We start from the raw sequence: 23,875 nt of genomic DNA on the forward strand, positions 1-23,875 counted from the left end.
ATCTACGTCCTTTACATAGCACCATGTTATGGTTTACAAAGTGCTGTGGCGCAATATGCTGCCAATCAAACCAGGAACACCGGGGCGAACCCCTTCTCTTTACGATTAGTGCACTGGGTTCTTTTACGTGCTTTACACAACACACGGGACCAACAGCTTTATAAGCAGAGAGTTAATTAAACTGTACAAATGTTTGAGAAGCGTGGAGATAAAAACCATTTTAATGGTGGTTTACAAGTACCTGTTAATGTTAGCATCTTCAAGTTTCTTCAAGAATGGACCCCCTTTCTGTAGAAGAAACAATGATCATATAAGTAAGTGTTGAGGTTGCCAACTGTGCATTTCTCTCAGATCGTTTTGTTCACGTGTTTCAGTTGTAAAGTGAGTGACTAGACTTGACCAGAAGCCGTTACGTAGCTCTCTAATTGACCATAGTCGACCATGTTCCAGTGCATGGTTTGATATAGTCAATCCCCCTGTGCTTTTCTGGTATTTGCTCATTGCTGTCCGTTACAGACCCCTTGCACAATGTGCAACGCTCCCATCCTGTCCGCCAATTTTCGGTAATCAATTTGGAAATCAAAATGTGCAGAGGAAACGACCCTCAAAAGGCCAAAATGGTAGACATGCATTGTTCAGAGGTGCAGGGATGTGCTAGGCTGTTGAAAAAAAACCTGAACTGTATGCACAAAGCGTGAAAGCTTGCGATTGCGAAGACTGATTTTTAACTAATCTTTAGTTTTAAAAGCCCTAATCTGCAATCTGGGGCATTTGATATAGTATTTTACCAAATTTAAATTGAAAACAAAACAAAGACAAAAAATTCCTGTTTTGTTCATTTATTTATTTTTTAGGGGGGGGGGAAGAAACAGATTTCCAGTTTAAAACAGAGAGATGACATCCCTGAAGGAGCCTCCCAGGTCGTGCAAGGGGTCTACAAGATTATTTTTTAGGATTCACCTCACTGTTGAAATGTACATACCTTAATGATGCATCCAATGAGTTCCCAGTTCCAGCATGTGTAATCTTTGGCAGACAACACTTGAGTTTCTTTCAGGCTGGCTTGTGTACTGATATCATCAGTATCCTGACAATGAAAACAAAATTTTTATTTAATGAAAATAGGTCGTGGGTTCGAATCCCACCCGAGTAATATGCCTGTGATCTTTATCACAGAGCTCGGGAAAGTACTCAGTAAACAGTGTAAGAGATGTTAAATTTGCATCGGGGATAATGAATATTAATTTTGGTTTTTTACCCATACACCGATGTGTGTTTGCACTGTATACTCAGTACTTTCCCCCGAGTCCTGTGAAAAAAATAGCACAGGCATGTTACTCGGGTGGGATTCGAACCCACGACCCTTGCAATTCTAGAGCAGTGTCTTACCAACTAGACTACCGAGGTTGCCCGGCAGCTAGAGGCAGTTCGAATCCTATGTTTTGGCAGCGGGTACCGCAACGATATAATAGATGTTAAATTTGCATCGGGGATAAAGAATATTAATTTTGTTTTTTTTACCCATACACCGATGTGTGTTAGCACTGTATACTCAGTACTTTCCCGAGTCCTGTGAAAAAAATAGCACAGGCTTGTTACTCGGGTGGGATTCGAACCCACGACCCTTGCAATTCTAGAGCAGTGTCTTACCAACTAGACTACCGAGGTTGCCCGGTAGCTAGAGGCAGTTCGAATCCTATGTTTTGGCAGCGGGTACCGCAACGATATAAGAGATGTTAACAGTGTACAGTGCTTACACACATTGGTGTATATGGTTCAAACCAAAATTAAAATTCCTTATCCCCAATGCAAATTTCCATTAATTAAATGGTTACAAGTACTCCTTAACTTTACCTTTGTCATGCACTGTTTGAGTTTGTCCCTGTTGAGTTTGGATTTCCTGTCGGCCATAAACGTCTGCGATAAGCTCATGATGAAGCTGAGAAACAGACTGCAGGGTACAGGCCCTCGCTTGTTCATCTCATGAAGTCGGTCAAGGTGTGTTATGGCGGCACTGGCACGACTAAAAATAATCAAAAGATGACCATAAAAGAACTATAATATATATATATTCAGTTTATAACACTATGTGAATACATTGATATTTACTTTGCTGTGAAGATTTTTTCTTTGAGAACTTTTCTAGCTCTTTATTCTACGACTGTGGAATAGTTCTTGTTATTTGGAAGACTCATTAGCTATGAACTGTACTGGTTTTTTTAAGTGCTACCTGAGGAGGTATGAAATCGGCTATGACTACCCGTCGCTTAGTAGATCAAGGGGACTTCTCGATTACTTAAAGACAGTGGACACTATTGGTAATTATCAAAGACCAGTCTTCTCACTCGGTGTATCTCAACATATGCATAAAAGAACAAACTTGTGAAAATTTGAGCTTGATTGGTCATCGGAGTTGCGAGATAACTATGAAAGAAAAAACACCCTTGTCACACGAAGCTGTGTGCTTTCAGATAAACTTGAGGTCTCGAAATCAAATTCGTGGAAAATTACTTCTTTCTCGATAACTACGTCACTTCAGAGGGAGCCGTTTCTCACAATGTTTTATACTATCAACCTCTCCCCATTACTCATTACCAAGTGAGGTTTTATGCCGATAATTATTTTGAGTAGTTACCAATAGTGTCCACTGCCTTTAACTGCCGCAGTGTGAGTTCCTTTTTAATTGGTCTAAACATTTCAATAGACAAGTTTCACACATATCCAAATATTTTCGGGACCCCCTTTGCTGTAACCTGTGAAGGTAACAAACGCACGCACTTTCAATGCAGCCCCATTCTAATACAGACGAGACTTGTCCAGTCAACTGCACCGTTTTCTTTCCTTATTGTCAAGTAGAGGGGTAATGTCTTGAAGCGCTTTGAGACACTCATAGGGAGTGAAAAAGCGCTATATAAAAACTCAATATTATTAGACAGGCTTATTACTTGACCATCAGGCCTGTGCAGTGAGAAAAGGCCAATTCAAATCCATAAACTAAAAGTGGGTACCGATTTCACGAAACGCAAGAATTAATCCTATCTCGAGTAAGAACAAGTAACTCGTCCTTAGGATGGGTTCAATGCGCCTACATGTCTATGGTTACAGAACTTAACACGACCTAAGTCCTAAGATTAATCCTAAGTTAGGAAGACTTTAGTGAAATGAGTTAGGAAGACTTTAATTTAACGGCTGCAATCATTTTACCGAATGTTATCATCAGGCGTTACACAAAATATACTTGACAAAGCATACTGGCTTACTTTCTTTGGAGTACAGGAACGTCAAACGACGCTGCTAAGATCATAAGTGTAGGTAGACAATGATGATGCTGTTCACATTCCGATGGTAAGATACGGTCCGCCTGGGGGGAAAACATTCATAAGCCATCAGGGCCCTATTTCATAGAGCTGCGTAGCACAAAAATTTGCTAAGCATGAAATTTCTTCCTTGATAAAAACAGGATTACCAGCCAAATTTCCATTTGTTCCATAATGTTTGTTACAGGTATTCAGCTGTTGTTTGCTTATCCTGAAAATCATGTGGGAAAATTGGTTGGTAATCCTGTTTTTATTGAGGCAAAAATGTCATGCTTAGCAAATTTTTGTGCTTAGCAGCTCTATGAAATTGGGCCCTGGTCAGACCGTGGTACAAATTTTCCTCTTCCTTGCATTGTCTTTCTCAACTTGATTTGTTGTGCTTACTCTTCAATAATTTTGACTAACCTAGGTCGCGTATTTTCCACATCCGTTTAGTGGTTAATGGCATAGCGCCCTCATGTGTTTATATTTAGTCAGTCAGTTTGTTTGAACACCGTCTCGGTTAGCTTTTCAATGTCAAATAATCCAAAAGCTGACAACAGTTAAGATAATTATGGTCGAAAGCTTCCCTTAAAATATTACTATATGGGGTGCTCCAGTTTTTGAGAAATGAGTAAAACAAATTTACAAAAATATTTTTTGTCTCAGTGAGGCGAAAATTGTTTTAGCATGTACATCAACGGATTTACACAACTCTCCTATAAACACTGCTGTGTGATGTTTAATAGGTTTTCTCAAAAGAAATTACGACTAATGAAGCTAAAACTTCTACATACATCTTCATTCACAGTGAGTAGGGGTTCAAGTCACAGCCAAAACCTTGCTCTACAAAAGGTATCAGTACCCTTTAAGACTCACCATGTGTAAGAGTTCACCCAGTAAGACGGTGGCCATGATGGATAAATGGTCTGAGCCTGATGTGATTACTTCAACAATACTCTGTAAAAGAGGAAACAAATCCAAATCATTGTATGACCCTTCAGGAAACAGTCCGCTCATTGACATTTGTGTAGCATGTTGCAATGGTATGGACCTTATGCACATGATGCCATATCCGTAGGGCACCCTCACCTAGAGGTCAAAAAGCGGCCAGTCATTGACCAAACCTGTGGGCCGCGCCTACAAATCTGTGTGTTTTAGTTGTGTCGTCATCGATTTACCTCTAAGAGGGCGGTCAATGCATAAGGTCTATAGCCAAATCTGTACGCCACGCCATAAATGTTTATGGTCAGTGTTCAACATCATGCTGTTCTGTCGGGACAATTGTGTAAATTAATAAGACAGATGCACTAAAAAGTTTTAAAAGTTGTGGGCAAAAACTTGCATTGCCAGCGTCCCAGCAATGACAGCACGGCCTGCATCACTTGCGGGTACTGAATGATCTATTATACATGCACAAGAGAAATCATTCACTGACTCCCCATGAAATAAAATTGCAGAACAGTTACAATTTTTTTCTTTTCATTCAAAATTTAGCGTTCCTAGCTACCATTCAAGGACAGACCAGAGAAAATCTAGGGAAACAAAAATACTGTACAAAAAATTATCTTCAATGCTAGGGGTTCTTCAAGTGATAGAGAAAATTTTGCATGTTGGCAAGCAACATGATATTTTGATCTAGTGAGGTTAACAGTGACACAAGAAATGTTCAGAAAGATGTTTCTTACTTCTAGAAGTCCAGCGTTAGTGAATGCTAGTAATATCAACGCTAACTGGTTCTCTGTAAGGTTGGTTCTCGTGGCTGCTCGGTGAGGTAGTATGGCTTTGCCCTCCTCCACAACGAAACCCTCGGTTAACGCCCATGACGACTGCATCTCATAACGATCTACAAAGAACAAAACATTACAATAACTATAAGAGAGGTTTTGGGTGTCGTGGCCGAGCGGATAAGAGCACCGAACTCAAGCTTTGGTGTTTCTGTCCATACACAATAACATTTTTTTAGTAAGAGCCTTTTCAAGCAAAATAGCTCTTTGAGTAAAATTTGACAGATTATTTCTTTGACAAGTCTCGTTCACCACATTTTCTTCATTAAAAAGTATGTAGATAGCGGGTTATAAAACTGAATTTGACCTTGCCATCCCTCTTTTTACGACAAACAAAGTCACAAGGAACAAACCACAAGGGAAACTGACTGGGCCAATTTGAAATGATTTGGGGTTGAACATAAAAGAATTGACTAGAGCGGTGTTTGAACCAAGGACCTCCGGATTAACGTGCCGGTGCTCTACCAACTGAACTATGTTGGTGGTTTTCCTAATCTTCCAACACCCTTGTTTGGGGTGCAAATTCGTTAACACAGAGGCATTGGTTCAAATCCCACTACAGTAATTTTTTCTCTGTTTAAAGGCAGTGGACACTATTGGTAGTTACTCAAAATAATTATTAGCATAAAACCTTACTTGGTTACGAGTAATGGGGAGAGGTTGATAGTATAAAACATTGTGAGAAACCGCTCCCTCTGAAGTATCCTAGTTTTCGAGAAAGAAGTAGTTTTCCACGAATTTGATTTTGATACCTCATAATTAGATTTAGAGGTCTCAAAATCAAGCATCTGAAAACACACAACTTGGTGTGACAAGGGTGTTTTTTCTGTCATTATTATCTCTCAACTTTGGCAACCAATTGAGCTCAAATTTTCACAGATTTGTTTTCTTATGCATATGTTGAGATACACCAAGTGAGAAGACTGGTCTTTGACAATTACCAAAGGTGTCCAGTGTCTTCAATCCCAACTGTTCCATTTTCACTGACATCTTTGTCGACTTACAATAATCTGAAACTTGTTGAATTGAAAGTTACCTATACTCTGAAGAGCCACGTCAAAATCATCTGTCCAATCAGGAATAGGGATGTAGAAAATATCAAACAAGACTTGAAGAAGATATCTCTGTGTTATTAAAAAAAATGCAAATGCTTCATTAATAACAATTCATAAATACCTAAGACAGTTTCGCTATTCCTATTGGTGGAGAGCGCATCACATGGGTGTGTTTAAACCTTTGATAATGACAAGTAAAAAGTATTGAAACATGGGTGTGACACGCGAGCTTGCACCTGTGCTTATACGACAGTTTCTTCATTCCTATTGGTCGAGAGCAACGGCCGGGACAGTTGTGCCACATCACACGATACGCGTGACGCCCACAGCAATCTCCTTATAAGGAGTTGTTTACCCGAGGGCCTTACCATTTCATAGCTGGAGGGGTGTTGTGTTGAAAGAAATCATTGAACAATTATAATTTTTGCATTTATTTTACCGCTGATTTCACAATGACTAGAATAAATTTTGTCGTCTAGTTACTGAATAACAATTTCTTGATTCGTACAATTCATAATCATAGAGGATAAACCAATGTTTGTATGAGAGATTGGCTGTTGTTAACTTGGTGTTTATATCCCCTTGTGGGAGTTTGCCGAGTCCCCTTGATGGAAAGATCATCTAAACAAACTTTAAGAAAAATTTACTGGAGCAGGACTCGAAGCTGCAACCTCTGGATTGACAGGAGCGCTGAAGTGTAGTCATTTTTCCTTTGTTCAACCAACAAAATAATACAGTTATAATGAATAAAGTACATTTTGCACAAACTTTTTTTTTTAATATGAAGAAGCAAGGTTGCTGCAATTGGAACAACTTCTCAAGTTTTTTATTTTTGGAGGATCAACTGTTAAGAATTGTTTTTTAATTAAATCACTTTGAAACTGTAATGAACTTACCCTGTTTTCATCATGTGGTATACATAAGATGGACATTAATGAGTGAAGCCCACTGGCTTCTGGCTGACATAGTCGGATCATTCCTACAAGAGAGGTAATGATAATATGGATAAAATCAACAAGTGATAAAAAAAACCACTCCATCGTGACCAGGGATGTGATAAGCTGTTGAGAAAAAAAACCTGAACTCTGAGCGCAAAGCACGAAAGCATGCGAGCTCAAAAACTTGCGAGCATGAAGCTAGCCTTGATCAAGGCTGTTGACATACTGTTCCCCGGCCTGGTTCGCAGCATACACGAATGTACATTTCCATTCCCCGGCCCGGTTGTACATTGTACAGCAAGAACAGTATAGCGTAGTCATGAGTACGGTGGTGTCTCAACCTCGTACGTGTGGCTCTACTACTTAGAAACATGGAGGAAGAAAAAGTACTCATGTACTGTACATGTACCATACAGATGGTAATGTACATGTACTGTAGGTATGTGTGTGTACATACGCTGTACACGTATTATACGCACTGTCTTATGTATGGGGGTGCGCTGGCGGAATTCCGTGATGGGGACTGGGATTTTGCAGGTCGGGGCTGGCTGTAGCGCCTTGATCAAGGCTAGCATGAAGCCCAATTATATTTCTAATTCCAATTATAGAAATAAATGTTTATGCAATTGGAATTAGAAATATTATAATTTATCTTTGGTTTTAGAAGCCCTACTCTACGATCTGGGGTGAAATTATATGGTTGTCTCTTCATTTTGTTACGAATTTGATCTTTTTTTTTTTTTTTTTTTTTTTTTTTAAGGTAAAAAAGAATGGAATTCCGGTTAAAAAGCCCTACTCTAAGATCTGGGGTGAAAATATATATGGTTGTCTCTTCATTTTGTTACGAATTTGATCTTTTTTCTTTTCTTTTTTTAAGGTTAAAAAGAATGGAATTCCGGTTAAAAAGGAAATCACATCCCTGCATGACTCAATTGCTAAAGAGAGCATTGCTTGATTATTACCAATATTATTGTTATTTATTCAGACAAACATTTCAACAAGTATACAAGATTACAAGATTTTAACAACTAAAGGAAATGCATACAGTTGAGTTTTTTTTCAAAAGGTGGTCGTGTTTTGAGATTTGGCCGAAAATCTGGAGCAGTTATGGCAACGCAGAATAATTCTTAATTGGAATACACTGTCAGAGAATCTTTCAGCATGAAACGTTTCTTAGTCTGAAATACTTTTCAATCCCTTTCTCTCAAATAACATTCCTTGGAAGTAAATCGTTTCCTCAAAATGTCATACACCAGCAGCAGCAGCAGTGCTTCTTACCGAGTAAGATTTTACGGTCATTAATTTTTTGAATGATTATCCCTCCCTTTAAGTAGGCAACCTCCTCCAAGGGTATGCAGTAATGATGCCACACATGACCACACATGGCGTAACGACTCATCAGACGTCTACGCTTCCCCCAACCTTTGCATCTTAAAGGCGCTGGACACTTATTGGTAGTTACTAAAAATACAAACTTACTTGGTAGCGAGCAATAGAGAGCTGTTGATAATATAAAACTTTGTGAGAAACGGCTTCCTCTGAAGTAAAGTAGTTTTTGAGAAAGAGGTTATTTCTCAGTCAAATATTAAAAGCCTTTTTTAGACATCTGAAGGCACACAAATTTGTGCAACAAGGGTGTTTTTTTCTTTCATTATTCTCTTGCAACTTTGATGACCAATTGAGTCAAAATTTTCACCTTACAGTTTTTGAGGAAGACTAATTTCTCACTCAGATATTAAAAGCCTTTTATCAGGCATCTGAAAGCACATAAATTTGTGCAACAAGGGTGTTTGTTTTTTTTCATTATTCTCTTGAGCCAAAATTTTCACAGATTTGTTATTGTACGCATATGTTGAGATACACCAAGTGAGAACACTGGTCTTTGACAATTACCAAAGGTGTCCAGTGTCTTTAAGGAGCGAGTAGACAGCGAGACACTGTCTAGGTCTAGAGCATGACTCAACCCACCCACTCCCTACCTTCGCATACTGTTTATTGTGCATTTTCAATGTTGCGCTTTCATGAATATTTTCATGTGCATTTTTATCTCTTCTGTTGGGATGCGGTGAATGATGCCATCCAGCATCAGACCGATACGTGTGAGCAAGAACACGTGGGGCTCTCCAATGCCTTTGTGCACAACACTGCCGTGCCCGCCAAGATTCGCGCACGCATGTCGGACCTTATTTGTCGGACCTTCGTTGCGTTGTGATTGGTCAATACACAATGGGGCGGAGCTTAGTGGATCGGTCTATTGTGCATAGGAAAATATTTTTGACAGAGCAGATTTTGTGCACACAGAATGCTAATATTGAGCAGCACATGATGGTTTTTTTAAGATTCAATTTTCCTCTGCTAAAATGATGCGAAGTGAAAACCGATGAAATCAGGTAGGGACTGAAAACCCAATCCACATGTAAGGTTCCAGTCTAAGTTGGGATTTGGACCGGGGCCAGAGAGGTGAAAGGCAGGGAAAGAAACCACTGTGCCAACCTTATCCCCATAGGTGGTTTTATCATGTACATTGTATCACACCAGCTGTATGAAAAAAGGCTCAAGTATTATTACCATTCACTTACGTTGAACTTCTGGAGTTAATGAACATCTTTCCAAAAGTTGTTTTGTTGCACCCCTAAAAGACCCCCACCCAATGACTTTATTTACATAGTAAGCTAATTCTCTGAAAAATAAAAGGAAAACTTATTGAATTTTTGGGGTGTTTTTTTTTTTTTTTTTTTTTTGGGGGGGGGGGGGGTGCAGGGTCTTCCCAATTTTTGTTCCCATCTTGTTTTTTGTGTGTTGGGGTGTTTGTTTGCTTATTTCCTTTTATCGTTTGTTTATTTGTCCTTACCTGGCCAGGATCTGATGAGGGTAACGATGGCCATCCGACTTGCCGCATGTCTCATTTCACGCTCCTCGCTAAAATCACAAATTAGAACCAATTGAAAACATTTAGAAATTGACTCTGGAGTTTTTTAATGAAACGTTATTTACAAGTCCAGAATCAAAACGAGAAGAGACCAGAATCAAATTGAGAACACTAAGTTTTATCATCTTACCTTGTTTGTTCATTAGTATCTCCATGGTGACGGTAGTGTACATCTGTATATGGTGCTATGACTTGCTGTAATGATAAACCACATCAACATGAAAACCGTCACTATGACAGACTCAACACATTATAAACCAATACTTTTACTACTAACTCTTTCATGAACCGACCAGCAGTTTATCTGATCACTTTATCCCTTAATTTCCAATCCCTCCCTTCTAACCGTCGTCTTAAGCATTTTAAAGGTAGTAAGCGGTTCATAGATGGTTTTTATCCTCATGCTGTTCGTGCTTTTAATGATAACTAGTTTGTTCTCTGCTTTTTGTAGCTTATATATTTGTATATATTTTTATTTTTGTAATTTCTTCGCAATGGTTTTAAATGTATTTTGTGATTGTTAATCTAGAGAGCTCAAGGTACACTACAATTTCCGATGTTTTAGGTTTTTAACTTTTTAACGTTGGCTGAATAAATAATTCTGATTCTGATTCTGATCCACGCCGGCAACTAGGCAAACCCTGGGGAATAGCCACCCCTGTTCTGGAGTAGGGTTGAGCGGTGAAACCCTTGAAACGTGCAACCGGGTATGGACCAAGGCGGGGAGAGTATGAAAGTGAGCCGGGGTAACCATGGGGTAAAAAACTCCTGGGGCCTCCCAGGGTTTAGTCCCCAGGGTTAAGAGATACAACGACTCCCTTTAAAAAAATAGTTATAAAAATAAACCACACGGTTTTCAGAATGGGAAAGAGGACTCTTGAAGGTGCTATTGCAAATTAAGCGTGTAGGCGCATTCAAGAATTGTGTCTTGTTTACTTTTATTGGAGTCTTGAGTATAATTCCTTTTATCACCATAAAGGATAAAAGGCCTTATGGGCAATTCCACCAAAAAGTGTCCTCGGCCCAAAAAATTGAAGTCAAATTTGTGGATTTAAATTTAAAGTAGCAAGAAAGAGTGATACCCAGTGATTTCAAATCTATGTTTGTTTCATTTTTTTTTCTTGGTTTTCCATGTTTTTCATCGTTTATTAAAAAAGTTTTTTTTGAGCCAAATTCATGATTTTTGGGAAATGTTTGGCACAATTGTCTAAAATGCCCTCCTGGTTACATTTTAGATGATATTTCAATTATTCTTGGCTTAAAACATATAACTGGTGGTAAGTATTCACAATTTTAAAGAAACTTCATTGTAAATTTATTCACAGGGTGCTGCCACTCGTTTTAATTAGCCCTTAATTACCAATTTTGAAATGTAATGTCCATGACATTGCATGGTGTTTAGTTTTATATTCTAAAGCCAGTAAGAGATATTTTCATGAGACTTCATACGCAAAGCTAGTTTTTAGGGGCTAATCCTATAATGCAAGAAAATTAATAAAAAATCAATTACAACTGTGCTAACGAGCGTCATGGACATTACATTTAGCGTCATGGACATTACGTCATGGACATTACATGTCACATGAAACTTACCTTTTTGAAGGTAAATGCTACAATTTATCAATTGGACCTATTGTAGGTAAACCTGGACTAGTCAAAGAGAACATTTGTCATAGACCTCATCAGAAATTTACTTCAAGCTCTTTTTTAGCAGCGCGTTTAGTGGCAACATCGTGCACAGATTCTACAAACTGACAGCTCAAATACGAGATTTTCAGGTGAGTTTTCTCATGGAACTGTTCTTTCCTAAAAACATTCAAGTGACATTGAAATATATGTGAACTGTTAGTGAGACATGTTTAGATGAATGTAGGACATTATAAACACACTTTATCATCAAAGAACTTCTCAAGGCCTAGGCGTAATGCAGATTTGTACACATCTACGGATAGCTTGGATACAAAGACGTCATACATAAAGTCATTTTTTATTTTTACATAATTTCAGAATGGCTAAGACTTGAGTAGAGAGGCAGAAAAAGTATAGAGAGAAAACAAGACAAAACATGGAAACATGATTGTGATAAACAAAGCCCCATGCAGCCAATCTTTCCTTCATTTGTTGTTCTTCGTTCTTGTTTTGCATGTCAATCTAGGTGGAACGTGTAGAGGATGCCCTCAATGACTGTCTCGTATTTGGAAAACTAAGGAAGCATCTACGTTTGACCTGTTCCTCCCAAGAAGTCCTCCCAACTCATTTTAACTGATCTTCTGGGAATTGTTCACCCAGTCTTGAACATAGCAGTATCCAGATCAACTTTGAAAATTACAGAAACCTTTGATGTTTAATTTCCATTTACTGTCGTCACAAAATGTTGACGCAAGATGTTCAGTATATTACTCAAGATGAACAATTACCATGTGAGAAACACATAAAAGGGAATTATGTTAAAGATAATTAAAAAAAAGGTTACTTCATGTATACCTACATCTCTGGTCTATCATAACTACTCCAAGGCAGAAGCCAGCCTGGTTGGATGTGGACGGAAAGTGCAAAATGGGGACTTACCGAGGGGCGGGGTTTAAGTGAGATTCTGGGGGAGGTTTGGTTCTTAAAAATGTTTGGAAGAGGTTAAACATTAAGATGGGGACATTCATTATAGTTTAAAACCCATATTAAGAGCAAGGCAGCACATGGGTTTACAAATTCAGGGTAAAAGCATGATGCATCATTTTACAAGTTTGACGTAATGTCCATGACGCTAAAAATAACCCAAAATGTAATGTCCATGACGCTCTATTAAGATGTGTAACAAGAAAGTTGACAGGTTTTCTTAAAAATATTATCAATGTTCATGTTAACTACTTCCCTGTTTAGCAAATAAAAAGGTATTCTAAAAATTTTGAACTTTAACTTCACAGAGTTTTGGAATTGAGTGTGTTGTACCCAAAACCCACTTCCGTTTTTCGTAATGTCCATGACGCTCGTTAGCTGTGCTCTGACTCCTTAATTAATTTGAACTTTTCCAAATACATAGTATCATTTGACTTACTAGGACACAAGATACTAGTATCAAACACAAAACTATAAATCAAAGCCACTTGGTGTGTTTAACTGACCAACAAAGTTCTAAAAATGTCTCAAAACGTAATGTCCATGACGTGGAATTGCCCTTATACTCAGCGCAACCTTCATTGTACTTGGCAACGCGAAGTAACTCAGCAACGCGACACACCCCAAAGCTTAGACATACCAAATTACTGCTGTTGGTATGTTCTTTCCAGCCATGCATATAACTCAATCCTTGAATTTGTCAACATCTGACTCATTTTCACATAGCGGGTCATTAAGTTGTTGTTTTCCCTGTGCTCCATAGTGCAGTGTTCCAAACTCATTGCTGAGTTTCTGGGTCATGCTGTATTACAATTAAAGAAACAAATCGATGTATAACATTGTTTTTGTTTTGACCAATCAAAGTGGTTCCAAGCGCGCCACAAGTTTTGTTTTGGCGGGCTTGTTAATTTTATCTCTCACTTCGTCACAGTCATTAGTTCCCGTCGTGTAGCTTGGGGTAAATGTTACCGTACCTCTATATCCACATTGAGTCGGATGAACTTGCGAGTGTGTGGATGATTCAGAAGGTGAAGTACAGTCATCATTATGGCCTCGTTGATTCTAAGATGCTGGGAGTCTAAGATATTTTGAACCAGGGTAGCCAAACCGCCTGCTACTGCAAACACCTCCGTGTTTTTTATTGCTGAATAAAAAAAAAAACAGAAAAATTTTGTTTTGTTTTTTTCAAGCTAAACAGAGTCATATATGGGATTTGAGGCATTGCATGGTGATGTACAGGCATATCAACATGTATTTGGTGATACCGTAAACCAAATATATAAACAGAATCAGTATAGCTTGATGCGAAAGCTCAATTTGGTTCCCCTCAGCACTCAACTGTCATGAATAATAACAATTTGCCGTTGAACAAAAGGTGATCCCTCTGCTGCCACTTCCCAGGCTGTAAAACCGGGTGTTATCCCCAGTAGTACAGTAGTTACAGATTGGATGGCTTCTGACTGGCATGCCCCCCAACCAAGCTCAGTTGATAGAGCACTGGCACATTAATCATTAGATCGCAGGTTAGAGTCTCGTTCTAACTAGTTTGTCTTAATGTTCAACCCCAATTTATTTTAACAGCTACCTGAGCGGAATGTTTTCAACAGAAATGGTATTTTTACTTGTTTTTAATGCACTTGTTCACCATTTTAATGTAATTTTGATGTGTACACTTCTGAACTTTTCGTAATTATCAAGTAAAAAATCAGGCCCCTACCTAAAGGTTTTTTGAAAAACTATAAACACTTCTGCTGTTGAGAGCGGGCGTCAAAGGACAATGCCGCTGACGTCATTTGTGGTACATGTAGTTTGCTTTGTAATACATCCACGCTGCAACAAAGCGGCTTTATCTACTTATGACGTTTTGAGAGTGATTACGTAACGGGGCTTTTCGCAAATCTCGCAGAAAAGCTCTGGACAAGGGCATACAAAATGATTGTTTTTTTACACATTTGAAACCTATTTATAATCATATGACTCGATTTCCTTATTCAACAAAAACATTTTAAGTGGAATTCAGCAAAGTTCACGACTTGACATTTACTTTCAAGCAGGTCTTTAAAACTTAACCAGTCAGTTTCTCTTTTGGTTTATTGCATGAAAAATAATAATATAATTGTTCACGGCGGTGAGATTTGTGTGAAATAGTGAGATATTTGAAAACCTCCCCCCCTCCTCTGTATTGCTGCACTTTAGAACTCACTATTTGTATATTGTTTTCCACCATCTTTTAATCTATCCCAATTTAAAAAGGAATTAAATCAATATCTTCCCTAGCTTTAAAGTGTTTTTGTTTTCCTTGTAGCCTTCATCTTGTAGTGACCCTTTGACCTTGTGTTGGGCAAGTTTTCATAAACAAAACAGTGTCTTTCTGAATAGACCCCTTGCTAAGCTTGGACGATATCAATTTATTTATATAATCGCGAATAATTAAATTTGACATCATCAGCCTTCAAACTCCCAATGAAAGTTGCATAAGAGACAGTCATAGCATAAGAGAGGTGTTCTAATGACCTATTCTTCTGGTTTTACTCCAAACCTATGGGGTGCAAGATGTCTCAGCTAAGAAATACATCACGATATTGCGATACTTAATCGATATCGCGATATATCGCGATACATCGATATTTCGATTAAAACCAAATCGATCAGATATAGAAATCGTTTCCAAATTAGTACCGCGATATTCGATATCGTGATATCGCTCAAGCTTACCCCTTGCACAAAGCGGAACACACCTCCGAACAATGCACGTCTATATTTCCGCCTTTTGGGGAGTAAACTCCATTGTTCACATTTTGACTCCCAAAATGAGTCCCTAAATATGGCAGACAGGATGAGCGTGTGTAGGTCCATTGTGCAAGGAGTCTACAGGCTAAAATCACAAAGTCTAAGATATTTCTAAGAAAGGGGGAAAGTTCTCACCTAGCTCACAGAGCGTCTCAAGGGCAGAGCGTACCATTCTATCTCGCATCTTCTCACCATCGTTGCCGATAGCAACCAAGGTGTGTACCAACGAGATGGGGCATAATGCTGGGGCAATGGCAATTATCTGTCAATAGATAGAAATGGAGAAATATTGAGCAGAGCACAGTACCAATTGGCAATTATGTCAGTAAAAAAATAAATCAAGCAAAGTGTCAACCCATGAACAATTGTAGTACATGTACATGTAGCATCTTGAGCCCCTTTCACACTGTACATTATCTCTTATCCTTGTGGAATACAGCCCCAGGGAGGCCCGAGGAGTTTTTTTACCCCACAAATAAGCCCGTTTCATACTTCCTGCGAATGCGATTGAATGTGAATTCGCATTCGCAGGGAGTATGAACCGGGCTTTACCCCGGCAAACTGTCCCCGCATAGGTCCCTATTCAACAGGGTTCCGGATGCACGTTTCAAAAAAACCCCGATTCTTTACCCAGGGTATTTCCAGGGTATGCCCGGGGGCCAGGGTAGATCAGGGATAAAGTGTGAAAGGGCTGGCCATTATTTCCTGGGATTGCCCCCAGGGATCGTAGTAGTGTGAAAAAGGCTTTTGAATCTTCCTCCTTCCAGTGACGTAGAAAATAAAAAACTACTGCCAAAAAGATGAGCAAAAATCATTGCTGAAAATTCAAAAAATGTCTTTTGTTAGGGTCCAGAAAACGATAGGCTTCAGGGGATCCCAAGACCAATCCTCATACACCATAGACCGAGGGAAGGAGAGATATCGAACCGCCCTGACCCTAGTATTTTAGACGACTGTTTAAGACCTCATCTCCTACTCTTTTATTCCCTTTATGGCATATGGACAAATTAGTACAACACACACCCTGTATCTCTTTTACAACCAACTACATGAGTTATTAACATGGCAGTTTAATAATTCTCATTTTATCGTTACAAATCTTGGCACTTGAGTTCATCTGTAAGACACTTCACCATTATTGCTTTAAGGAAAGCAGAGGCTTGGGTCAAGTGTAAGACACTCGGGAGCCTTGGACACTTAAAGTTAAAGGGTTTAGTGTAATGTTTCCGTCTCACACAAAGTAAACAATAGGGTCGATGTTGCCAAGACTGGGTGCTACATGTAATTAAGTAGAAGCTACAAGGCGTTTTGTAGGAGTAAGACAGAGGAAACAAGAGAGTACACCGTGACATTTGTACGAGAAAGAAAGAGAAAAAAACAAGAGAGTACACTGTTCAAGACATTTGTAGGAGTAAGACAGAGGAAACAAGAAAGTACACGGTTTAAGACATTTGTACGAGTTAGACAGAGGAAACAAGAGAGTACACTGTTCAAGACATTTGTAGGAGTAAGACAGAGGAAACAAGAGAGTACACCATATAAGACATTTGTACAAGTAAGACAGAGGAAACGAGAGTACACTGTTCAAGACATTTGTAGGAGTAAGACAGAGGAAACAAGAGAGTACACCATTTAAGACATTTGTAGGAGTAAGAAAGAGGAAAAACAAGAGAGTACACCATTTAAGACATTTGTAGGAGTAAGAAAGAGGAAAAACAAGAGAGTATGTGTGGCCCTTTCATGGCAAAATAGCCCAACACCAAAATGTTGGTTTCTTATACTTAAGATCATTTCTGGGTGCATTGAGGGCGTTTTTTCCATTTCAAAGTATAAAAGGCATTCTATGGATGAGAATATAACATGTCCTCTCTCAGCCTCTTTTTACACAAAAACAGCTTAAATCTTTGTACTTGCTTTTTCTCAAAATGTAATCTTCAGTTGGGCTGCTTTGCCATTGAAAGGACCACACTGTTTAAGACGTTTGTAGGAGTTAAGCCCGGTTCATACTTCCTGCGAATGCGAAGCGAACGTTGACATCCTGCGAATGCGAAGCGAATGTTGACATCACAAAAGTCGCAACGAAAAATTGGCAACAGTTGAGTTGTGTGCAACTCTCTTGCGAATACCACAGCGAAAAGAGAGTTGTGACGTCAAATTCACTTCAAATTCGCTTCCGCATTCGCAGGAAGTATAAACCGGGCTTAAGACAGAGGAAACGAAGGTAGAGACCCTGGAGTTATATATCAGAACTATAGGGCGCACTGGCCTATTTACGCAGCCAGGCATGCGCGCATGCAGCCATATTGTAAGTTGACAAAACAGCATCACATAGCGTGTGTTTATCAACACACACGACGTGCATCTCACATTCAACATGCGACAAATTTCATCTTACAAAATGGAGCGCGTGTCTGCTTGCGGTCCCGTCGTGTTTTTGCACGCAGCATCACCAGTGCGCCCTCTAGTTCTTATATACAAATCTATGGTAGACTTACTCTTCTGATGAACCTAATGGCTTGTACTCTCTCCACATCGTTAGAGAGACAGATGTCTAATGATCTCATGATCAGGTAGTCAACGTGTAACGTCAACATCGCTTGTAGACTCGTCTCATCTTGAAGTAGGTATCGCAGTGCCCGGATGCCTGCGCTACGTACCTCCTTTGTGCTATGTAACAGGGAAAGCCTTAAACTGCGATAGGAGAAAACAGAAAGATCAAATTGGTTGAGATAAAATGTAAGTATATAGTGCTTTTACCTTTAGCCTCAACCCATCAAAATCCAACAGCATGTTTTATTTGATTCCATTGGACTAAGTACTGCAATGGTAAAATGGGAGCAGGCATACCACCATAATCTGAGTCCAACAGTTATGGTGTTGAGTTACTGAATGGTGTTGGATGAGGACTGCACTAGTAAATTGATTATGCTTTTCATGGGGCCAGGCATACCACCATCAACTTGTTAAGTAGAAGTATAGTGGACATTATTTTAAACTGCATGTGGTAGGTTTTGGTAGTGCAACAGTAAAACAGAATAAACAATAAACTGGAACTGCAAGAGCACTGGCACAACAACCCGGAGGTCCTTGGTTCAAATCCTGCTCTAGTCAATTTTCCTTTGTCAACCCCAAATCATTGATATTTCAGAGTGTTTTTTAACTAGACTTGCTACACATGTACAAGGCCTAAATTGACATGCAAGCCATGGAGACCATGGCATCTGTTGCCCCTGGTCTTGTCCGCGTTGCCCCTTCATTGATATTTCAGAATGTTTTTAAACTACGCTTGCTACACATGTACCAGGCCTGGAACTACACGCAGGCCATGAAGACCATGGAGACCTCGGTTGCCCCTGGTCTTGGCCGTGTCGCCCCTTCAGATTTTCGAATGGAAGTGCCCTTTGCAAAATGAAAATGGCCTTGCCCTTTCAAAGATGAAATTCCAGGCCTGATGTGCATTCCATTGTACACAGCATACCCTGGGCCCAATTTCATAGAGCTGCTTAAGCACAAAATTCTGCTTAAGCAAAAAAAAATCCATGCTTAGTAAAATGAGAATATCAGAAGACTCCACTCAATTGTTATGCTAAGTAAACAACAGCTAAATTTCATTCACAAGCAATGTATATGGCATGTGGCAATTTTGGCAATTTTGGCCAGTTTGTAAAATAAGCAAGCTCTTTTCATGCTTAACCAATTTTTTTGCTTAAGCAGCTCTATGAAATTGGCCCCTGGGGCCAACACGAGACCTAGAGTAAAACGTGATGAGGAAGGAGTGTACGGAAGAAGGGAGTTCCATATGTCCATGAATCACTCACTTAACCTGGGGAACCCCGGTCCATTATGGTTAATACTCCTTAATTGATTTTAAGGTAAGGGGAAACCCCATAATACACTCTGCATTATCATACAAGATACATGTGTTCCTTGGGAAAAAGGAGGAACATTTTATCGAGGGCAAGGGACGGCCTATATATACACATTTTCATGCTCTACCATTGCAAAGGTTGTCGGTTCCTACCCGAGTAATATTGCTATGATTGTTTTTTTCACAGAGCTCGAGAAAGTACTGAGTAGGCCTATCAGTGCTAACACACATCGCTGTATATGGGTAAAACAATCTTTTCATGCTATTTAATCACAATTTTGGGGATTTTCCCAAGGGCCCCCAAAAAATTGGAAATCAGACTAGAGTAGGAAGAATATCATGCTTGATTTTTTTTTTTTTTTTTTTTGGGGGGGGGGGGTGCTGTCTTCAATAAATTTTGCTTGTTCACCAAGTTTTAGTTTTAAGGCACGATACACTTTTGGTAATTGTCAAAAACAATTATCCTTGTGTATCCCAACGGATGCATACAAAATAATAACAAACACATCTATGAGAATGGAAAAAATAATGAAATAAAAACATCCTTGTTCCATATAACTGTGTGCTTTCAAATACCTGAGAAAGGCTTCATGCCCTGAGCCTTTCTCAGATTCAGAATAATATACAATATTTGTATTGCGCTTCATACGTCATAAGGCCATATCCGAAATTGGCTGATGCAGCTTTGGCTACTACTGTTGCTACATGTATAAGGAAGTCTTATAATAATAATATTGAGGTCTTATATAGTACACGTATCTACCAAACAAGGTACTCAAGGCGCTGAGTATATTATACAAACTTTCAGAAAGATAGGTTATTGCAGTGATGGATTCTGAGACCCAATTATTTAGGTGCTACGGCACATTAAGCAGCCACAACCAAGAACATAAACAAGGTACTCAAGGCGCTGAGTAAATACAAACTTTCAGAAAGATAGGTTACTGCAGTGATGGATTCTGAGACCCAATTATTTAGGTGCTACGGCGCATTAAGCAGCCACAACCAAGAACACCGGGGCGAACCCCTTCTCTTTCTCCAACAACCCATAATGACCCGGCGATCCAGCCGAAGCCGGCCAGAGACACAGCCTAAGATTGGAACGTAGAATCTAAATAAATGAATCATAAAGTGATTTGGACTTGTGTCAGCAGAGTGTTTTTATGTTTATCTTGGTAGCAGCATTGAGCTATTTGGTACCAGTCAATGTTAGGTTGACTGGTCAAAGGGCAAAACTGCACTCCTTACAGTCATGCAATATATATGTAGACTGCAAAAAACAGTTAGCAAAGTCCACACAACTTGAGTTAAAGGCACTGGTCACTATTGGTAATTACTCAAAATACATGTTAGCATGAAAACGTATACTGAGTAACGAGCAATGGAGAGCTATTGGTAGTTTAAAACATTGTGAGAAACAGCTGCCTCTGAAGTAACGTAGTTTTTGAGAAAGAGGTAATTTCTCACTCAAATAATAAAAGCCTTCGGGCCTGATCACCTTTTATTATGCATCTGAAAGCATGCAATATTGTGCAACAAGGGTATATTTTCTTTAATTATTCTCTTGCAACTTCGAAGACCAATTGAGTCCACTGGACTTTGACAATTACCAAAGGTGTCCGATGCCTTTAAGATAATATGTCAAAAGTAACAACATCCATGTCAAACACACTGTTAGTAAGATGGGGAACAACATTGACCTTTGCCCTTGTTATTTGTAGACTTTGCTGTCATGATAAATGTACTAAGCAAACCCAAAGTGACACAACAATTTATTTGTTGTTTGTTGTAAGCAAATCTTTAAAACATAATCCTAAGTCTGACTTCCGCACAACACACCCAGAGTTTTTCAGAATATCTATAACAAAAAGTACCATTGATGATTATGCCAGTTTCTTTGTAATTAATTTTTATTTTATTTTTGGAGTGGGGGGGGGGGACAAGTATCAAAATATGTAACTCGACAACAAACTATTCAAATTTATAATAACTTAATACAGGCATGATGTTTGGCATTTGGAAATAAGTAAGACAATTTATACTGAATCCAATGAGCGTAGAATTCCACAGATTGTCAGTGTATTTTAACAACAATCAGGTGATTTTTGAAAAGAACACAAACTCAACGTTTCCATTAGTGTGCTTCTCAGTCGGTTTTGATCAGAGTCAGAAAAAGACTAGGGACCCGTGCTTGTGCAAAGCAGAGGTACATTTCACACTACGTGGGAACATTGCGTTCTTAGGACCATGGACCCTCTCCCCCTGCTTATTTCCCGAGGCCTGATACGTCACGGAGGCAATTAAGGCGATTGCCTCCATGCCCCCATTGGTCATTGCCTTGGTGCCCTTGAAATGCTCTAACAGAAATTCACAATTTCCTCATAGGGTGCCCTTTACCAAGGAGAAATTGCCTTGGTATTCTTGCCCTTTAAAAAACAAAGTAACAGGCTCGTTGCCAACGTGCGAAAAGGGCTTTGCTTAGGGTAAAATATTGAAAAAATCAGACTAAGTAGAAAGTATATCATGCCTCTTTATATCATTCAAAACAAAAGGTAATCTGTGACGCTCAAAACATAATTCTTAACAAGGTGCCCCAAAAAAAACGCCTAGACATCCCCCGGGGCTATAAGTCAACTCAAGCCATCAGGGGCATTGTCCGCTTTGAGAAAAACAAAATATCAACTTTCAGTGTGAGAGAAAAAACAGTTTGTGATAAAAAGCCAATAAGGACTGCCTGGCAATAAATTGCATCTTGCAATAGGAGGAGATTTCATTCAACAACCAGGGAGATATGTAAAATTACATTAATAGGACAAAGTTTCCCATTATCAGTGAGTCAAATTTGTGTTCCATAATCAGTGAAGCAAATTTTGGATTTTTTTTCTTTTTTTCGGAGAACTTTTTGCAGAATCATGGAGAAAACCATAAAGAATGCTCTAGATTGCACAGTAGGGCTTTTTTAAACCAAGATAAACACTAAGTGAAAAATATTCAGAAGACCTTTTTTCTAATTCAGCAGTGAACAATGAGTTCACCTCTATATGAAAGTAAACAATGCGCGATTCTCCCCATGCACAAGCTAGAATATCAGGCACAAATTTGGGCCGATATATGCACACATTTCGGCCAACACTGGGACTACCAACATAGGGCTTGATAGATAGCCCAGTTAGTAAAGCATCAGCACAATAATCTGGAGGTCGTTGGTTAGAGTCCCACTCTAGTCAATTTTCATTGTTCAAACCACAATTATTTTAAATTTATCCAGTCAGTTTCCCTTGTTGTTTAAAAACAAAAAAAATCTGCAAAAAAAAAAAACATAAAGAGAAAACCCTAAAGAATCAAGATTGCTCCAGAAGTGAGAAAAAAAAAAGAGAAAAAAAACATTGCAATTATTCTTGTTTCAATTCAGCAGGCCGCGGCCAAACACCCAAATAAATTTGGTCCTTAGGAGAACCCCGCCATGAGTAGGCCGAGGGGCGAATGATGTACAGTCATGAGAGAAGGCAGTAATCTAATGCAGAGTCTAATGGTCTGTGCCCTAATTTCATATCAATAATTGACAAGGATAATGATGTCAGTGACATAGAGTTCTGCATTGTGCCGCGTCACTCAGACAGTCGGACTCGATACAGAGCTAGAGTATTGTACAGGTGATAGCACTCCACCAGGAAAACTTCATGCAATGTCTATTTACCTTAAAGGGAAGGTACATGTAGGCCAGTTCTGATTGGATTGATGTCTATTTTCGTAGAAAAAAAGCATGTCGCAAAATTTTTCTCTCAAAGCAAAAAAAGCAAAATGAGAGTGTTCTGTTCAAAACAACAACAGAATAGACCCTTCCAATGAAATATGTAAATTGCACATAGCGCGTGCGCACTAACGTTTGGTTGGCAAAATGAGGGAACATCGCGCTGTTTTGTACACGGCTAATGGGTGTGTGAGGCAGACACGATTGCGCGTCTGCTTAGTGCACAACTCTATGGCGTTTGCCAACCAACAGGGTCTGTACGCATGCGTGAATGTGATTAGCATATTTCGTGGGAAGGGTCCATTAGAACAATCTCTTTAAAGGGAAGGTAATTGTTTGGTAATTGTCAAAAACCAGTCTGCTCACTTTGTGTATCCCAACATAAGCATAAAATAACAAGCCTGTGAAAATTTGAACTAAATTGGTCATCAAAGTTGGGAGAAAATTATGAGAGAAAAAACTCCCTTGTTGGACGAATTTGTGTGCTTTCAGATAGGAATAAAAGACTTCTGGCTAGAAGTCTTTTATTATTTTAGTGAGAAATTACCTCTTTCTCAAAATCTTTGCTACTTTAGAGGGAGCCATTTCTCACCATGTTTTATACTATCAACATCTCTCCAATGCTCGTTACCAAGTCAGTTTTTAAGTTAATATTTGTTTTGAGCAATTACTAAACGTGTACCTTCCCTTTAAACAACACAAGCACACTAAGAATCTTTTCTTGAAAACAAGAACAAATTAAGGAAATGTTCTTAAAAACAAGCCCACAATAAGAAGGGTTGATTGAAAACAAGAGGATGTTGAGAACATCCCCTCGTAACATGCTAAGAATGATTTCTTGAAAACAA

General features: G+C 39.0%; 1 protein-coding gene across 2 annotated transcripts in view; it reads right to left on the reverse strand.

The window, feature by feature from the left end:
• Window positions 1-23,875, reverse strand: part of LOC139946054 (rapamycin-insensitive companion of mTOR-like) — a 53,988-nt gene that overhangs the window by 14,925 nt on the left and 15,188 nt on the right. For both annotated transcript variants that reach the window (XM_071943648.1, XM_071943647.1), the window contains exons 5-17: window positions 17,904-18,099; window positions 15,544-15,670; window positions 13,593-13,762; window positions 10,136-10,200; window positions 9,928-9,995; window positions 7,035-7,117; window positions 6,120-6,207; window positions 4,985-5,142; window positions 4,176-4,256; window positions 3,261-3,361; window positions 1,855-2,023; window positions 983-1,087; window positions 242-288 (exon numbers count right to left, since the gene is read on the reverse strand). In XM_071943648.1, the coding sequence (XP_071799749.1) occupies window positions 242-288; window positions 983-1,087; window positions 1,855-2,023; window positions 3,261-3,361; window positions 4,176-4,256; window positions 4,985-5,142; window positions 6,120-6,207; window positions 7,035-7,117; window positions 9,928-9,995; window positions 10,136-10,200; window positions 13,593-13,762; window positions 15,544-15,670; window positions 17,904-18,099 (1,458 nt within the window). The remainder of the gene's footprint in view (window positions 1-241; window positions 289-982; window positions 1,088-1,854; window positions 2,024-3,260; window positions 3,362-4,175; window positions 4,257-4,984; window positions 5,143-6,119; window positions 6,208-7,034; window positions 7,118-9,927; window positions 9,996-10,135; window positions 10,201-13,592; window positions 13,763-15,543; window positions 15,671-17,903; window positions 18,100-23,875) is intronic.

Source organism: Asterias amurensis, chromosome 13, assembly GCF_032118995.1.
Source record: "Asterias amurensis chromosome 13, ASM3211899v1".
Lineage (NCBI taxonomy): Eukaryota > Metazoa > Echinodermata > Asteroidea > Forcipulatida > Asteriidae > Asterias > Asterias amurensis.